Source organism: Semicossyphus pulcher, unplaced genomic scaffold (assembly GCF_022749685.1).
Source record: "Semicossyphus pulcher isolate SPU_LCO1_2020_fin unplaced genomic scaffold, fSemPul1.0.p SCAF_9, whole genome shotgun sequence".
NCBI classification, from domain to species: domain Eukaryota; kingdom Metazoa; phylum Chordata; class Actinopteri; order Labriformes; family Labridae; genus Semicossyphus; species Semicossyphus pulcher.
This window is the reverse complement of record NW_027211770.1, coordinates 12,005,077-12,023,353: the sequence shown is the minus strand read 5'-3', so window position 1 is coordinate 12,023,353 and position 18,277 is coordinate 12,005,077. Positions and strand designations below refer to the sequence as shown.

General features: G+C 40.8%; 3 protein-coding genes across 3 annotated transcripts; all 3 read right to left on the bottom strand.

Annotated features, from left to right (window-relative positions):
- Nucleotides 1–1,009: 1,009 nt before the first annotated feature.
- On the bottom strand, nucleotides 1,010–5,034 carry cabz01093075.1. The gene is made up of 3 exons (XM_069656546.1): nucleotides 4,932–5,034; nucleotides 3,918–4,004; nucleotides 1,010–3,557 (listed from the first exon to the last, which is right to left on the bottom strand). Exons 2-3 carry the CDS (start codon nucleotides 3,992–3,994, stop codon nucleotides 2,465–2,467), a joined length of 1,170 nt encoding a protein of 389 aa, XP_069512647.1. The 5' UTR covers nucleotides 3,995–4,004; nucleotides 4,932–5,034; the 3' UTR covers nucleotides 1,010–2,464.
- Nucleotides 5,035–5,768: 734 nt separating this feature from the next.
- LOC138584375 (C-C chemokine receptor type 8) lies at nucleotides 5,769–11,376 on the bottom strand. The gene is made up of 5 exons (XM_069656591.1): nucleotides 11,324–11,376; nucleotides 10,531–10,636; nucleotides 9,142–9,293; nucleotides 8,881–9,053; nucleotides 5,769–7,715 (listed from the first exon to the last, which is right to left on the bottom strand). Exons 3-5 carry the CDS (start codon nucleotides 9,287–9,289, stop codon nucleotides 7,008–7,010), a joined length of 1,029 nt encoding a protein of 342 aa, XP_069512692.1. The 5' UTR covers nucleotides 9,290–9,293; nucleotides 10,531–10,636; nucleotides 11,324–11,376; the 3' UTR covers nucleotides 5,769–7,007.
- Nucleotides 11,377–11,694: 318 nt separating this feature from the next.
- LOC138584409 (C-C chemokine receptor type 1-like) lies at nucleotides 11,695–17,392 on the bottom strand. Its single transcript, XM_069656638.1, has 3 exons — nucleotides 17,261–17,392; nucleotides 15,169–15,318; nucleotides 11,695–14,038 (listed from the first exon to the last, which is right to left on the bottom strand). Exons 1-3 carry the CDS (start codon nucleotides 17,283–17,285, stop codon nucleotides 13,128–13,130), a joined length of 1,086 nt encoding a protein of 361 aa, XP_069512739.1. The 5' UTR covers nucleotides 17,286–17,392; the 3' UTR covers nucleotides 11,695–13,127.
- Nucleotides 17,393–18,277: the final 885 nt, after the last annotated feature.

The window sequence follows — 18,277 nt, the reverse complement described above, 5'->3', positions numbered from 1 at the left end:
CTCTTGCTATGAAGGCAATAAGTCTTTTTAGTTCTCTATCAGTTTTCTTTAAACCTGTTTTGCCTGACTTAAAGATATAATCTCGAAGATCTCAGTTTTGTTTTCTTTGGCAGCCCCTTTTGCGATAAACGGGAATTGCCGGAGCACATTTGCCAAATATCCAGACAGTGTCACATGTGTGACATCCGCAGTTGGCTCTGGTTGTGATGGTTGATTTCCTCACTGACGGTCGCTTTCCTTTTTAGACTGTTTGCCTTCATCTGAGCGTCGAATTTATTTCTCTTTCTTTGGATTTTCACTTATTTTTGAAGTTGTATCTGTAGTCATCGACCTTTTCTTTGTTTGTTCAGCCATAGTAGATTACTGTTTACTCGCAACACTTGTAGAGACCAGAAAAGCAGCCGCTTAGCTCCGCCTACCCTCTATGACAGACCAACCACTGCTGGCTGATGGAAAACGCGTCACTAACTGGGCGCCGCTTGTGATTTATTCCACGAAAGTCGCCACCAACACCCAGTCTGTAATACTGCAAATGCAAAGGCTTTCATCAGTGGGCCATAGGCTCAATCACCTTTGTGTTACCTCATTCTGCGATAGATAGAGACTTAACAGACATTTATTTAGATGAAAAAGTTTGAGATTGTTACTTTAAAGCTGTATTTTATACAGCTGTATTGGTTTGGATTGCCTGCCTCTGGTTTTGCCACTCCGAATCGATCCAACAAGCTGCCGTTTAACCCCTGCCTGAGATTCCTCCTAAGCTTGCTGCTCCTCTATTTTGTGGAGTCCCTCAGGGATCTTAACTTGGTCTCCTTTCATTTACTACATTCCAGCTACCAAGGACCAATCATGGTGAGACATATTGATTTTCATTGCTTCCTTGATGATGAATAACTGTCACCCCGGGAATCCCCACTGGTGCCTTCTATTCAATGTTCAAATGACAAGGCCTGATGTAGACATCAATCAGAATGAATTAACAAGATACCTCAGTTGATTGATACCTCCATTTATTCTATGACAAATCAATGATCCAAAGAACTTGGTGTGACAAGGCCACTGAAGAGTCACTGCCCCTCTTTTACTAAGAAAATATGACAATATAATGTATAAAAACAGTGAAGGTAAATATAAAAATACAAAAACATAAAGCTGCAGAACAAAGTATTTACAGTATATGGCTCAATATAATACATACATATTTAACATCAACATCACAAACATATAAAAAAATACACAATTTATTTTTAAAATATCTATCTTGAATACCCTAACATCATGAAAGTCCAAGATTTGCAAAGGAAATGTACTTAATCAACAAAAGCTCCCATGTCAGTCTGAGAGAAAACCTCTGTTTGTATACATTTTATTAAATACCAAATAACGGAATGGAGAATAGTTCAAAACAATGGTAATACAATAAAATAAACCCTTTGTGAAAATACACTGAAGGAAAATAAGTTTTGGAACAACTCCTAGTTGAGGTGTTGGGACAAATGATCAGCACGTTTCTACTCCGATGGGTGATGTTTGCCGCATGAAAAGGGTCTAAAGAATAAATAACCGTGAATTGATTGGATGGGAAACCTAGTCAGACCGCAACACAGAATATTACCAAAACACTTTAGATATATAACATGTAATATCATACATTTATCACATCATCATAGTCTTTTTAAAGTGGAAAAAAAAATCAGTTTTTCAAGTGCTTCCTGTTGCAAGACAAATTGCACAAACAAATTCAAAATTTTACAGTGAAATGCTAATTTGTGCACGGCTTCTGCAAAGATGAAACATGGTTATGTTCTTCCGCTTTCAGGTTATGGCTCTCTGTTGAGGTTAGCTGCAGATCTGCTGCAACACATGCTGTGATGTATGCTTGCCGTACAGTGAGCCTTCAGCTTTTTTACACACAAAAGTGATGATGCAGTGTGAAAGTGGTCATCATGGGCGAGTGAGAATTAACATTTATTGCATGATGGTGTTTCCCCTCATTTAATGCAACTCATTAAGTATCAAATTTGGTGTGAAGAAAATTGCAGCTTACCTGCTGTTTCCTCTGTTGGGGGATTGTTGTTGAGGTCTCTGAGGTGTCACTTTGACAGCTGATAGGGTTGACACAGTTTCACACAGAGCCTCAGCCTGCAGCTGGTGCAGATCTGTCATTTAAGAGTATCTAACACCATATGTACAATAAGATTCATTTATACATTCATGTTCAGTCTATAGAACATGTCAGAACATAAAGAAATGTAAATGTATTGTTAAAAAAGAAGCATAAGGTACATTGTGTACCTTGTTGTTTACCTTAAAGCTATCTCAACCTCAAACAGGTTAAAGTCTTAGAATAGCCTAAATTGCGGAGCTCGACCTCTTTTTGACTGCATATGTCCTGGATGTGGGAATAACCACAAAGATAAAAGAAACAGAAACCCACAAACCCACTCCCACCCATCCTCCTACTTCACACAGCAGTGCTCCTCTCGTCCAGGCTGGTGGTCTGTGAGTAGACTGACCCGTTGATTCTGTCCTGAGGCAGGTACACCTTGATGGCCTGACACAGTCTGCATGGGGTCCTGTTTATCAACCTCAGCAGCTGCCTCCTGAACTTCTCTCCAACAAACACATACAGGATGGGGTTCAGGCAGCTGTGGGAGTACGCAACAGCCTCGGTGATATGCAGGGCCAACCTGATGGCTTTGCTGCTCTCGCATTCTGTGTAGACTTGCAACAGTTCCAGCGCTCTGAAGAGCGATGCGACGTTGTAGGGCACCCAGCAGCAGAAGAAAACAGCCACCACTACGAGAACCAAACGGATGGCCTGTTTCTTGGACGAGTGGCTGTACAGCAGCCTCCAGATGATCTGAGAGTAGCAGAAACCCATGATGAAGATGGGGAGAAAAAGACCCAGGACGTTCATTTTAAAAAGCCTGAACACACGCCAGAAGTGAGAGCTGGTATTAAAGCCGTCATCTGAGGGATATTCAGGGTAGCAGAACTGAGTCGTATTAGAACGAGACTGCAGTTTGAGATAGAGGGGGTCAGGGAACGACGCAAAAATTCCAGCCACCCATGTAACGGCAGCTGCGATCATTCCAAAAGACCTTGTCCGTGCTCGCATGGCGTAAACGGCGTGTACAATCGCCAAGTACCGGTCGATGCTCATCAGACTGATGAAAAAGATCCCGCAATAAAAAGCAACGTAATAAGTACCCAGAACCACTTTGCACATAAAATCCCCAAACAGCCACTGATCCCGGGCTTGGTGGGCGAGGAAGGGAAGGGAGCAAATCAAGAGAAGGTCAGCGATGGCCAGGTTCAGGAGGCACACGTCGGTCATGCTGCGGAGCCGCACCCCGCAAACAATGACCCAGATGACCAGAGAGTTACCCAAAAGGCCGAGGAGGAAGAAGATGGCATAGAGGACTGGAAGAAAAGTGGCACCATGACGCTCATACAGACAAAGGCCAAACGTCCCAAAGTCATCATCGTTAGGGTACTCGTATATATAATCTGTTGGGATTACAGTGTTGTCATAGTAGGATTCTGTAGTAGAGCTGGAGAGAAAAAGAGGGATAAAACGGGGAAAGACAGCTGAGTTATTCAGAATTTCCCCTCATTTCATCAACAGAGATAGTACTGTATCTCAGATAGTACTGAGATAGTGCTGTAGCTGTAAGGAATGCAACGAAACGTAAGATAAGATAAACTACACTGTGGAGCAACGAGAGTAACGCATGTCAGCCAAGCAAAAGACACTGAAATACCAGACTGAAACTGGAATGCTCAGTAAGCTGCTAAAACCTCAGCAAGGCTGTAATGTGAAACAGCTGGAGACAGCGAGACACGGACTAACAAAGACACTCTGCAGACAACAAGAGAGGTGTTAAGTGTGTGAGCTGTAGGTTTACGCTTACCTTGTGAAGTTGCGTAGATGTGACGTCTCATTTAAGCCACTGAAAGCACTGACAGCAGGGGTAGATGCGGCAGCCATGGTCAACTGCCTGGAAAGTATGAAAACATGACCTCATTTCTAAAGATAAAAAAAAGGAAGAAAAAGCTGCACACACACTCTTCCTAAAAAACAGTTTCCATGTTGATGCAGCTTGTGAGTATTTGTATTGCAATGCTGAAATATGTTAAATAATTAGCTCTGTGGCCTCAACGTATACCAAACCACACAGACATTTTAGCACATGTACAGCATGTGTGATGGTGCAGCTTTGGAAGGGTTTGATGGTTTTAGCAGTGAATTGGTGTTGTGCATTTGGTGTCTGACAGTAGCCACAGCGTGCAGATCAGAAAGTATTCAGGTGATGCACTGAGATGATTTTAAGAGGGGTTTTTTTAAGCATGACTTGTTGATTAAGAATTGTCTTGACTTAGCTAACAACAACAGAGAAGGTGTTTTCTAAATTAAGATGTGTCTAAAAGGCTGAAGTGAAACCGCTGAAGTGAAGCCGTGTTCATGTTTTGATTCAGTCTTGCATTTGACGACAGTATTCACTCAGACAGCTGCGTTTACTGCTATTCCTGCAGAGCATTTTGAATGCCTGCGACCTGCTGCAGTCCGTCAAATGAATTCAGCTTGTTCAAGAAAGAATGTCGTGTCCAATCGCGGAAATTGCGAAAGGAATAATAATCATATAGTCAAATGAGAATAAATGTTCACTCGAATGGACCCAAAGCAAGACAAGAGAAAAAGTATTGTAAGTGTTACGAATGCAAAAATGTAACATTATTCACATTATTCAAACGCACTAAATGTCAATTAGAGTATGCTTCCTTTTAAGTCAGTAGGAAAATTAATTGCACTGCTTCCCAGTCTGCTGACTGCTTATATTTGAATTGTCTTCTCTGGCAGAAAAAGACATGTTGGGTTTGATGTTTAAAAGCATGTGCATGTAAAAGAGAATTAAGAAAAACCTTACCTGCCAGTGCTGGTAAGATAGGCGATAATTCTGGATCAAAAGATGCTGAGATGGGCGGCTGATTGATGAAATTTATCGTCCGTGCAACCAATTTGACATTGCGCTGATCATGACACTTGAGAAATGGTGTGCATAGAGCAATAGAGAAGGAGTTAAAAATTGCCCTCATCCCCCAACCCAGCTTTTGGTGGGCTCGTGGGTTGCATTTGACTTCCTGAGAAGCTTTCGCAACCTATGCGTATGAGGCCACAGCGTCTGATGCACAGAACCACAAGTCCACATGTGCATGCTTTTAAAGTTGCAAAGACCAGACCAGCAGGCAACCACAGCTGGAGGTTTGCAGAGCTCTGTTTGCAGGTGGGTGCTTTTAATGTTAAGAGGAAGTGAAGGCACTGACACAGGCAATGAAGACTTATATTGTGTTTTTAGCAAAATGAGTTTTCTGTGCAGGGAAATGCTCTGACATGTATCTGGAGCTTAAACTGATGTAACATTTAGATGCATCATTTCAGTCATGCAGTTGCTGAGTTGTACGACCAAGTGACCAAAAACACTTCCCCATTAGTCATTAGGTTTGTTGTTATATGACCCGGGGATTCAGCTCTGCGCATGTTCTGTCAAATAATTAGAAGCTTCCAAGAATAGCTCCCTGAGGCACACCTCAACATCATGCATGGTGACGCAGTGCTCGGTCAAGGTGCTACTTTTGTGACAGCACACACAAACACACACACACCAGAACCAAGGTTTATACACAAAGATCAGTGGACTTTTTATTCACTCATAATAAAAAATGAAGAAAGAGCTTTTTTTTTTTGGTTTGTTTATTTTGCACATCAAAAACATTGTTTAAAAAAAGTTAAAAAATATACTCTGAATAACATAATTTGAACAAATGTACTGTACAACTCTATACACTTTAAACATAAAGCTTACATTATTCTTACCGGGAATAAAAGGATGATTATTTTACAGGATTATTTTACAGCTCTTAGAAGCACCAACCACTTGCACGGCACCTCTCTCTCTCTCTCTCTCTCTTCCATCCTTCCATCTTTTTTTTTTCTAGAAAATATTTCCTTGTTTTTGTTTGGTTTGTTGTTGTTGTTGTTCTTTGTTAATGTAATGTCTTCTGTGTGGCAATAAAAAAAATTAAGGGAAAAAAATACATCATCACTACATCTGCAACCCAACACCACTAGAAAATGTGATTTTATTATAGGGACCAGGCCATGTTGAGACAACAAGGTTGGGATTCTGATGTTAAACGATTGAAATGTTGCCAAAGAAAGAGCGTACTTTGAAAATAATAAGCGATTTTACATAATCATATAATAGGAGAAAAGGATGGACATTGCAAAAAACACACAACAGGCTTAGTTTAAAACTGTACTATCCTGTATTTTGCTGCAATATAGAGTACATTTGAAGAATCGTACCAATCTCTGTTTGTTTTTTGTCTTGCATCCTTGAATTATTGAATGCCTATATTAACACCTGAAGATCAACTGGACCATCTAAAACAGGGCTCTCCAACCTTTTTTCATCTGAGAGCTACTTTGAACGTCGTAGCCACAGATGAGGCACACACGCTTGTCCTTCACATTCGTGATTAAAAACTTGCCTTCCCACTCCCCGTGGAAATATTATGTTTTCTGCTTTTTCTGGGCGTGGCCACCTTCATTGTCCATCATAAATCTGGTTAAACAGGCTTGGTTATTGCACCGAACTTCTCGAACCCGACTTGTCGATAGAGGTTGCTGCAACATTGCTGTGATTGGTTCAGAGGTTGAAAAACTTGCCAGGAGCATCCCCGTTTTTGACAGCTGATAGGCCTATCCTGTTATTTTGTATTGGAGGGGGTGGGACATCTGTTTGATTGAAATTGAAGTGGGAAGAGGGTTTCAAGGTGCATTTATTGTCGTCGGATTTCTTGTACAGAGTCTGTGAACCTCTTGGCGAACTACTAAAATCCAGGGTAGCTTGCAAGCTACCTTTGGGAGACCCCTGATTTAAAGAGTTTGTGTATAATAGCTAATTGCTAAAAATGTGATATCACAGGTGTGTTTGTCATTGCTAATATTCTGATCTCACAGGTGTGTTGGACGTCTCTTTGTCTGTGGTGTCTCTGAGGCTATGAGTCCCTCCTCTCTGGTCTCTTAGGCACATGTTTACCACCTTGCTCAGGGACTTCCTAAACTTCTCCCCTATGAATGCGTAGATGACTGGATTCACACAGCAGTGAGAAAGCGCAATGATCTCAGCAAAGCTCATGGCGGTGCTGATGCTTGCTGAGGCCTCACAGGTGTTCAGGATGTTCAGCAGCTGCAGCGTCTGCAGGAAAACTGTGATGTTGTAAGGGACCCAGCACACGACAAAAATACAGACAATGGTGAATATCAGCTTCACAGCTTTGTGCTTTTTGGAGTTCCTGGACCGGGACAACACAACAAGGATTTTCAGATAGCAGAAGATCATGATGGGGAGGCACACAAAGATGCCGATTGTGTTCTCACAGAAGTTACGCCACATCTTCCAAAAATACTGCCTGTTCTCGGGATAAAACGGCTGGCACTGGGAGCTGTTGTCATATTCATCTATCTCCAAGGAGGCAAATACCACTTGAGGGATGGCCATGGTGATAGATATTATCCAAATAGTGATGCTAGCTGTGATTCCATATCGAAGTGTGCGGGCCCGCATGGCTGCAACAGCGTGGACGATGGCCAGGTAGCGGTCCACGCTCATCAGGGTCACAAACAAAGTCCCACTGTAGAATCCCAACTGTGCAGAGGAGGAGAGGGGGAAGCAAAGTCAGAACAGGAAGTGATAAAAGGCGACGTCTGCAAGGCTTTACTAACCTCAATTAGGTTCTTTATAAAGCTGACAGGACACAACAGCTGTTTCACATATCACCTGAAACACCTGAACTCACATTATCAGGCAGATCTCACTCTCTCTTCCTCACTTTAAGCCATATAGAGTAACTTCCATATAGATTATTTCCTTTCCAGTAACAGACCGTACCCTAGTTCCTCCTCAATCTACACATTCACGCTTCGGTTATTTTAAGTTACCTGTTACTTGTTGGCTCGCCGCTCTCTCACCGGGCGAGGGAGCAGCGAGTCCGCTACTTCTTTACTCTGATAACTTAACACCTGCAGTCAGTCACCGTCACAAACAGAATCTCCTCCTGGCAAAGTTAAACTAGCTCATTCATCATTTATACAGTCTATGGCTAATTACCGCTAGCTACACTGAGGAGCATATAGCCTAGCTTCAGAGCAGTAGCTGACTGATTTATGTGGCCCGCCCATAGTCCTCAGCCAGCTTCAGCTCGCTCGCGCTCCGCCTCTTTGCCTGCCTCTGTATTAGCCGGCTCTGGCATTTCCAATATGGCGACTGCCAGCGCCGGCTCAACTCGGGCTTCAAAACACTTCTTCAGAAACCAATGGGTGACGTCACTGAGACTACGTCCATTTTTTATACAGTCTATGGTTATAATCAGTCTATATGGGTCCTGAATTTCCCCACCCCCCGCCCCCTGCTCACCTGTCTTTTCTCTCTACTTTACTTCTGTAAAGCTTTGCCAAAAGGTGAAAGCCTTTTTGAATGTTTTGTATCCTCATCCTGTCTGCTTGTCTTGTTACCAGTTTTCCTGCTGGCCTACCTCCCAAACCTGCCTGCAAGTCATCTTATTCACAATAAATGGCAGGGTCCTACCTTCTTGCCTGCACTACCAATCATGATAGAGTCAGAAAAGAAACTACACACTTCTACCTTTCATTTATGCACCGACATTTCAGACACAGTGTTTTGTTAGCCTGTAAATGCAACAGCCCAATCAAAACTTTTCACACCTTTGCACAATGACCGCAGATAAATCAGAGTGAATTTAGGAGGAAGTGTGATCATGATTTAATAGATGACTGAATTGAATCAAGCCCACCTGGTAGAATCCTGTCATCAGTTTGCATGACGCGATGCTCGGGGAGTCGTAGGCAAAGAGTGGCAGAGATGCAGCCAGTATGAGGTCAGACAGGGAGAGGTTGAGGAGGCAAACGTCCGTCATATTCTTCAGCTTTGTGTGGCGGAGGAGAACCCAGATAACTATGATGTTCCCTGCAACACCAATGGCACAACAGGAATTCTGCTTAATCCCAAAAATATAATAGGGTGCAAATAGGGTGTTTGAGATTTATGAACTTACCGAGAAGACCCAGACAAAACATTAGGTAGCAAAGAATCAGCCTGGCTCGACTGGTAGACTCTGGACCGGAGTCCTGATCACAGCTGGTGGAATTATAATCATTCATCCCGTCGTAGTAGATGTATGACTCGTTCTCTGATGTGTTCATGCTGCTGTGTGAAGAGAGAGAGGAGGCATTACTTTGGATGATCTTGAAAATTCATAAAAGAGAGCAAAGTTGCACAGTAACAATACAATCAAGCAATGAACAGTTTAGGGAAAGGGTAGGCAGTGAATGAATAAACGGAAGGTCCAGTGACCGAGACTAGAGTACAGGGAATGAGTTATTGCGGTTCAGTTGCAGTTCTGCATGTTGGACTGAGGCGAGAGGGACTGATGAGTCAGAGGGTGTCTGGTGGACATGTCAATGACGGAGTTTAGAAGAAGTGAGAATGTGGCAGGCAGCAGATTTTGGCAAGAGCAAAATGTCTTAGAGGACACATTAACGTCACTAAGCATCGTGACCATTGATGTAAAGGGAAACAGACCCAGGAGTCCAGCTGATTCGGTGACATCATGCAATCAATAATTATGTAAACTACCATCAATTAAATGCAGACAACTAAATTAATCAAGTTTTAATAATGATAATGTTACACTAAATGTTTTCCATACACTGCAATTATTTTAAATTTGGGCTTAATTTGTTGTATGTGTGTAAACCACTGTGCATGATGGTATTAAAGCAAGACTACCCGGCTCTAGTCCGGCTCGCACACAGTTTTCCAACCCAACAAAAGTGACTAAAGTGGTATTTGAGACCCTGAAGGGGCCCTTAGGTTTTATAGCTTATTAAAAGAATTGAGTTGTGGTTCATTAGCTCTGCCTTGTAAGTGCGGCCCAACAAAATTCGCCCCCATTCATTGTGTATTGCAAGCAGCTTTTTTCCCTCATTATGCCATTATAATGCTTTTTAAGAAAACAGTGATACACTATTTAGTTAATAAACCTTGTGAGGTGTTTGATTGAATAGACTCCTCAATTCAAGCCACTAAGTGATCATCGAGACTGAGCGGACGTGTAGGCGAACCGGACGCGTTCAGTGTATCCGCACCGTTACTCTGACTTGCGCTTGAGTTGTAACCCAACACAACTCTGCTCTGGAGATCTGTATATCTTAGAAAATGTATTTGTTACACAACTCAAATCAAGAGAATGATCCACTTATCAGCCAATTCTCGCAAAAAAGAAAACATAGTTTTGTTGTTCACTTTCCTGAGGGCCTTGAACGCCACATCCTTTTGAACATTTGAACAAAATGAATCCTGTTTGTGCCAAATGGGAGGCACATTTCAGGCTGACTTTAAGCCAAGTGTCTGAACATATAATAATAAACTTAACAGTACTTACTGTATCAACAATGTGAACTTCAGACTTCTGGATCTTTGTTCTTGTAATGTTGAGAAAAATCCCACAGAAGTTTTGGTATAAACTTTCCTCCTCTCACAAATCAGATCTTCAAGAAACAAATGCACAACATAGTTAGTTTCTCTTTTTTGGATAACATAAAGGGCACAATCCTCCACAGCATCATGATATGTCTTTGAGTTCGACACCGGACAGAGATAGACACTTAAAACAGATGATTAAAAGCATGTGAGTGTGAGGGAATTCAGAAATATTACTGGAATTTCCTGCCCTTTAGTTTGACCTTTACATTTCTAATCATTTAGTGACTCATGTCTCAAACGAAAGGCTTCTGGGACAAACACTTGAGTTCAACTAAAGACAGCTTTCCCAATCTGACAGAAACCCACAGCAACAATAATCAGAATTTCAGTGTAATGACATTAATGACTCGCTCTCTCTCTGTGAGTGCCGCGATGTCAGAGTTACATATGTACCACCGTTCGTGGTCTAGATGTAAATATTTGATTCTCGTCCGTCTATGAATATCACAAACTTCTTCCTACCGCGACCATAATCAGATTGATGTGATCTTCAAACCACATCTCAAACCCTCTTCTCTCACTATCATCCTCTGCTATGACACCCATTCAGACCCTCACTTCCTGTGGCTGACACACACAAACACACACAAGCGTGCACACATTGTCCTCAACTAGACACTGTGTTTTTGGCTGCGAGGTGAGAGATAAGAAGGTAAATACTACGTTTAAAAGTGAAATTTAAGCGTACTTACATCATTGTCTGCCTAATCACTGCCTTGTGGCACACCAAGCTTGCATGTCACCCTGTCACCGTGCATTGCTCGCTTTTTGTGTCAAATCCTGCTCAAACTCATTTCTGGTAAGGTGAACTCTGACTTTGTGTCAGTGTGGTTTTCTGAGAAACGTCTCTCTATGAGTGAACGTGTGGCAGGAAACGAGCCTGTGGGGGAAATTGTATTGTAATGAGGACCGTTTCTCTCTTTGTTTGTTCTTTCCAAACACACAGCGACAGTAGTGATATAAACGTGTTAAAACAGCTCAACACATTTTCAACTCAAATTTTCATTTTGCATACTTTTTATTCAAAATGCTTCAAATCCAAATCTTTACACGTGATACTACAAATGATCAGTGCATTAGAATCAATATAAAAATGGAACTTAACTGTACCCTCATACTAGGCTAAAGGCCACCACAAGCTGCTTTATTATCGTACCATTACAGCAAACAAATTACAGACGATGATTTTTGACAATCTTAAACTTTATTTTAGATAAGCAGAATATGTAATGGACCAAATTTAGTATCCAGAAAGTTCAATAGAAAAGATATATAACATAGATATAAAACGCCATTAGCATTTGAGCTGTGGAGTTTTAAGCCTTAAGTTGAATTAAGTGAATAAATGCGTGAAATCGTGCAGGTTGTGCAAATACTGTCTGATATGGCAGGAAAATATCTAAAATAAAAATGTAAGTATTCAGCAGCAACAGTAGAAAAAAACAATTATACAATATTATGTACATATATACAGACATAAGGCATGGCATAACATGGGGAAACTTGATTGCAGGTATGAGCAATGAGTCCACATTAAAATGCATGTTAAATGGTGACGTATGTGTGTGCTAAAGCTGCTACACAAACAGCTCTGATTCATCATCAAACTTTTTCCATGACCAGAGTGAAGAAAACAAAACAATTCCAAGTTTCAAAACAATATTTTGCCTCTTTAACAACATATATATTTTCCATAGGGTATAGGTGTTTCTTCACCAACTTGCAGCCTCATCACCAAATGTGTGAAAAAAATGTGCAAGTAAAGTGACACATCAGGCGCGCTAACGTTGTGGTTACAGCCTGGTACAAACAAGAGCTGCAAGGTTTCAGTCTACCTTTTTTTTTTCACGAGTGTGATGTGTTTCCTCTAATGTTAGCACGAACAGGGGTGGTGGGGGTGAGGGGTGGATGGCAGAGATAATATAGCAGATGGTGATGCTCATCAGATCACACAAAACACAGACATTTTTGTGCCCTTTTTTTTTGCTTGAGCCCCTGCCCCACCAACATGCACTAATTCCCACCATGATGTTGTTACACTGCCACCATCCTCTATGATCACACACTATGTTGATAACAGAACTGTTTATATTCAACAGAAGCACATTATTCCACATTCCCAGAATTGCCACTCTCAGTCCAGATGTTTCACAGGTAACTTTTGAGCCTTAAATCGTCTCCTTTCTGTAAATGGGAGACCTATATATACAGTATATACACATATATCTATATACTGTATATGTATGCCTATTACAGCCAAGTCCTACTGACCTACTTAGAAGGTGTTGTTTCGTTGATTTCATAATTAAAACAGTGCTTACTTGAGTGATATAATTCATCGTAACTGAACTAGGCTGGGAGTGACACGTTGAAAAGTAATTGATTGATTGAGACAAAGTCATTTGGGAGGGGCTAGGGAATGCGGAGTACTTCCTAAATTGATAAGGCATATTTTTCATGGATACTACTTTACATATCCACCCCCCCTACCGTATCCTACTTGACGAAAGTGGAGGCGACCTCAGACGACCCGGACACGGCTGAGCTTTTCCTGAACGAGCTGTCAGACGTATTCCAGGTGGAAGACAGGGGAATCCAGGGCACACACTCCCTCAGAAACTGCCACACCCGCTTCATGAACTTCTGCCCCACGAAGGCGTAAATGATGGGGTTCAGGCAGCAGTGAATGTAAGCGAAGGTCTCAGTCACTGTTACTGACAGCTTTAAATGTGTTTCCAGGCTGCAGACGTCACCGTTCAGTTTACCTTCAGATTTCAGAAACATCAGGAAGAGGGTTATGTTATACGGGGCCCAGAATAAGAAAAAGATGGCCACTATGGAGATGATCAGCTTGAGCACACGGTGCTTCTTTGTACTCTTTATGTTCATCAGGACGGGGATGATCCTGGAGTAGCAAACTACCATCACCAACATGGGAATCACAAGACCCAATATGTTTGCCGTAAAGAGGTTATAATGCTTCAACGCTTTGTTCTCCGGATTGTAGTCACAACTGAACCCCTGAGACTCGTTTTTCACCTGTGTGAAGATGAAAACAGGCAGAGAGACGCCCAAACTCAGCATCCAGACGACCACGCTCACAGCGAGGCCTGCCCTCAGAGTGCGAAACCTGGCCGACTTGTAAGTGTGTATGATGACCATGTAGCGGTCCATCGTCATCACAACCATGAAGAAGATGCTGCAGAAGAAGCCGACGTTGTGTGAGCCTGAGGCCAAACGGCACATGAAGTCTCCGAAGTTCCACCCGCCGACCACCGAGTTGTGAGCGTAGAAGGGCAACGTGAAGACGAAGAGGAGGTCTGAGAGAGCCAGGTTAAAGAGGCAGATGTCCGTCAGGTTAGTCTGGTGTCGGTGCTTCACCAGGACACACACCACCAGGCCGTTACCTGAGGAGAGGGAGAAAGCTGTCTCTAGTGTGCTTCAAATGCGTGTGTAAGGGAACGCTCACGTTTACTGCCTGTCTCTGTCTGCTTATGTCTCTCTGTCTCTGTCTTTCTGTCTGTCTCTCTGTCTCTCTGTTTATGTCTCTGACTGTTTCTGTCTGTCTCTCTGTCTCTGTCTCTCTGTTTATGTCTCTGACTCTCCGTTTCTGTCTCTCTCTCTCTGACTATGTCTGTCTCTGTTTCTGTTTCTTTCACCGTGTCAGTCTCTCAGTCTATCTCTTTGTCTCTCTCTCTCTTTCTGTCTCTGCCTGTCTGTCTTTCTCTGTTTCTGTTTCTGTCTATGTCTGTCTTTCTGTTTCTGCCTGTCCCTCTGTTTCTGACTCAATTTCAAGTCAAATCAAACAAACTTTATTGGCAGGGAAACATGTTTACATTGCCAAAGCAAGTATGAAATAAAAACACTAAATGAAATACAATAATAGAAGGTTAAAGGTAAATGTGTAAACAGAGCTCGGCAAGGCTGCGGCATTATAATCACTATATATATATATATAAATATTAAAAATATTAACAGATAACTTAACATAATAATAGAAAAATGTAGACATCAGTTAAGATTATTGTGGTGGCAATTTCTGATGACGAGACCAATAAAATTCTTAGGGAAACAAAGTTGTCTTTTGATGTCGTTTAATTGAAAAATATTAAAAGATGAGTAAAAGCAAGCTGACTGACACAGACTTAAGGTTCACAGGGTGTGTTATACATTACAGAAAGAACTCCCTCTCACAGAGACAAAGTAAGGTGTTATTGTTATGACTTTAGCCGAAGCGCCTGACTATCTATAGTTCACCCTTTGCCCTGGAGCTCTCAGCCCCAGACAAGGCCACCAACTTTCTCTCTAAGACAGAAGGAGCAACAGTAAATCATGCACAAGACCCTGGAGAGGAGCAGACAATACTTATCCTTAAAATTAACCTTAGCTGATTATACCATGATTATTAACTCCATAATATTAAAGAAATTTAAACACATGATCAAACAGGTTAACATAAAAATTTCCTTCACAACTATAAGTACAAAAGTGACAACTAAGTAAACACACACTCACACACACACACACAAATACATACCTATGAAGCCGAGTATGAAGACGAGAATATAGATGGTGGGCAGAAACACTTTTCCAAAGTCCCTCACGTTGTCATGGTCACAAGGAGCAAAGTTCTTAATCAGCTCATTATAGGAATAATCATACCACAGGGTGGTGTTTTCTTCATCACCTGCAGACAGAGGGTTTTATATTCATTGAACACCTTATATCCTCCTGTACATTTATATAACTATAATTAAAATGGTCAGTTTATATGTGAAGAAATGTAAATGGAGTTTTATTTCTATTTGAAAGGTTCAAAAGACACAAGACTTTTTTTTTTAAATTGCAACTCTACTGTTTTCATGCAGACTATGTTCCAACGCTGTTCACAGTGAGGTGTATGATTATTTAATGAACTGGGCTGCTGTTTCTGGAGAGACACAACGCTGTTTAAAATGTCACTTTACAATGCTGTGGGCACCATAAAGAATATTCAATTAAAGTCCACAGCATTGGTATGAAAGGAGACATCTCAAATGCCGAGAAACAAAAATAAATAAATAAATAAATAAGCAAAGTAAAAGATGAATACATAAATTAAGAAGAAGAAAGGCTATTTACTTCTTTGGGTGGATCAGCCTTTAAAGTCTTTTAAAAACGGATGTCGTTACGCCACCTGCTGGTGTTCTACGGAGCCGAGTTTCAAAACTTGTATTAACTGAAACAATGTACATGTAAAACTAGCTTTTATATTGAAGTGTAAAATAACAACAATGAATTTAAATTAAACATAAAGAAAGAATTCAATTTAGATTCAGTTGTAGATTCTCATGAATAAATTATTTATTTACGTTTTTACTTTCATCCATAGTTTGAAATGTCTTTTTTCACAGATTTGATGTTTTATGAATTATAATAGCTGCAGCACTCTTTCTTTTTGCAACAAAAAGCTCCTGTCCTCACACCATCACTTTGTGTTGCTTTGTCAATGCATTGTGCTAACCACATTCTGGCCGCAGGGTGTTGCTGTTTGTGTTAACCTGTTGCTTTTCATGTCACACTTCTCAGCTAGAGGGCTACTGAAGTGACCTCTAGGTTGTAAAAATTCAAAGGAAAGGATGCAGCTCATGAAAACGCATTGTTGTTTTATTGCAGATTAATCTAACAAAACACGGTGAGCTTATTTAGTGTGTTTAGTGTTTATTAAGGGGGAAATATAAGAAACTGCACCTGAATTGGAAAGAAATTGTACTTGACGAATTTTGTCTGAAGCCCATTTTTCTCAATTTCTGAACCAATTTTAATATTTTCATCAATTATCATAGCTAATTGAATTAAAGCTCCTGTGAAGAACTTTTGGTTTGTGTTGATTTTGGCGCCCCCCCTGGACAAAGCTGTACTTCTTATCTCTTCGCTGATTTTGTCCTTTGCATTCTAAAGTGGTATTTTTTCACACAAATCTCATCCTGCTTTCATTAACAGTCATATGTATCACTCACTTTAAATTTTTGCCCTGGAAAATGTTAAGAAAGGCAGCGAGCCGTTAATCGCTTTGTCTGACACCTGCCCCCGTCTGCAGTTTCAGGCATTAAAAATAACTATTGAAATAATCAGTCTTGCCGCTGGTGGTCTGGTTTGCACTTGTAGGTCATTTAGAGTCATCAGAATTCATTTCAGTCTGTTTCATGACCAGCGAAAAACTCCTCAAAGGGGCTTTAAATAACCTTTTGCTGTAGGTTATGCTGATTCTAAGGAGAAAGACATCATAATATGTAAACATACCAAAGCAGGCCTTGGTAGGCCATCTCTAGCAGAGTTCTAGTGAAGGGTTAATTAACTTTCGATAACTACTCAGTATCGTGTTCTTTTCTGCAAACTATTTTGGCATAACAAAGCAAACATAATCTGAGGATTTACACCATTGTATTATAAAGATCCAAATAAAAATCTAAATAAATGTTGCACGTAGTGCATCACAGCATTGGGATTTACATTTAAAATTGGCAGCAAACCTCGTGAGCAGTGTCTTATTCCTCACGCTTGATAATCACACCCAAATAACAGATCAATAATGTAGAAATGTAAACTCTATGAAAAAAAAAAAAGGATAGTTTTTAAAATGCATTCACCTGACATGAAGGTCGTGGCAGACATGCTGACAGTGGGGTCTTCAGAAGCTGCAGGTCAGGCTCTTTATTTCTGTGTCCTGGTCTTTATGGCTGTGATGTCCACAGATGAACAGTGATCAAGGAACTGTCAGAGAGTCAGCCGTTCTCTGTCAATGAGCAGAACAGAAAGAGAAGAGCGCAGATGTTAGTTTCCTGTACATCCCCCAATTGTGACTGTAAGATCTTTATCAGTAAAATTCACTGACGCTTGAAATTCACAGACTGACATGTCAAAACAAAAAACAACTTCACACTTACACAAAATAACTGCTGGTTTAAATATAAAGGCAATAACAATTTTTTTATTTGATTATTTCATTAAAAGTTATCCAACTGTCAATCAGGGAGCGATAACATGTTCATTAAAATTTTAGTGATAAGGCTTTTGTTTTTACATTTAAAAAAGTGAGAGAGGCCTACTTGTTCAGAGAAACCTAATTGCTCTGTGTTAGAGCCAGAATAATACTTGAATAATGATGATGATGATCATTATTATTATCATCTCTGATGACCATACAATATGTAACGCTTGTAAAGCGCTTAACAGATACCTTTGCAGTGGTCTTTGAGTGACCTCTTGTGGTGGAGAATCATACCTTAGTTGTGTTGCATGGTCGAGACAGCACAAAGCATGCCGGGAGAAACATGCCGGGAGAAAAGATTTGAATTCTCATCATCGAATTTAAAAGAAACATTACGCATCGAAGCTTTGTGCAAATTACAGCTCAAATTCTTTACTATGGCTTACATAAACCTAATCAATAACAACGATAATATAATAACAACCGTGCTAATCACAACAGAAACAATAACAATAGTTATAGCGATAATAAAACAATGTCTCCTAAAATGAATGATATGGCCTATCGCTTGATTTTCAGCTTTTAAATCTCATTTGATAAACTTCTGTTTTGTCTGTACGGTTGTGGTGCACTTATATTTGTTGCAGTCGCTCCCCAGCTGTCGCTCAGTGAATTC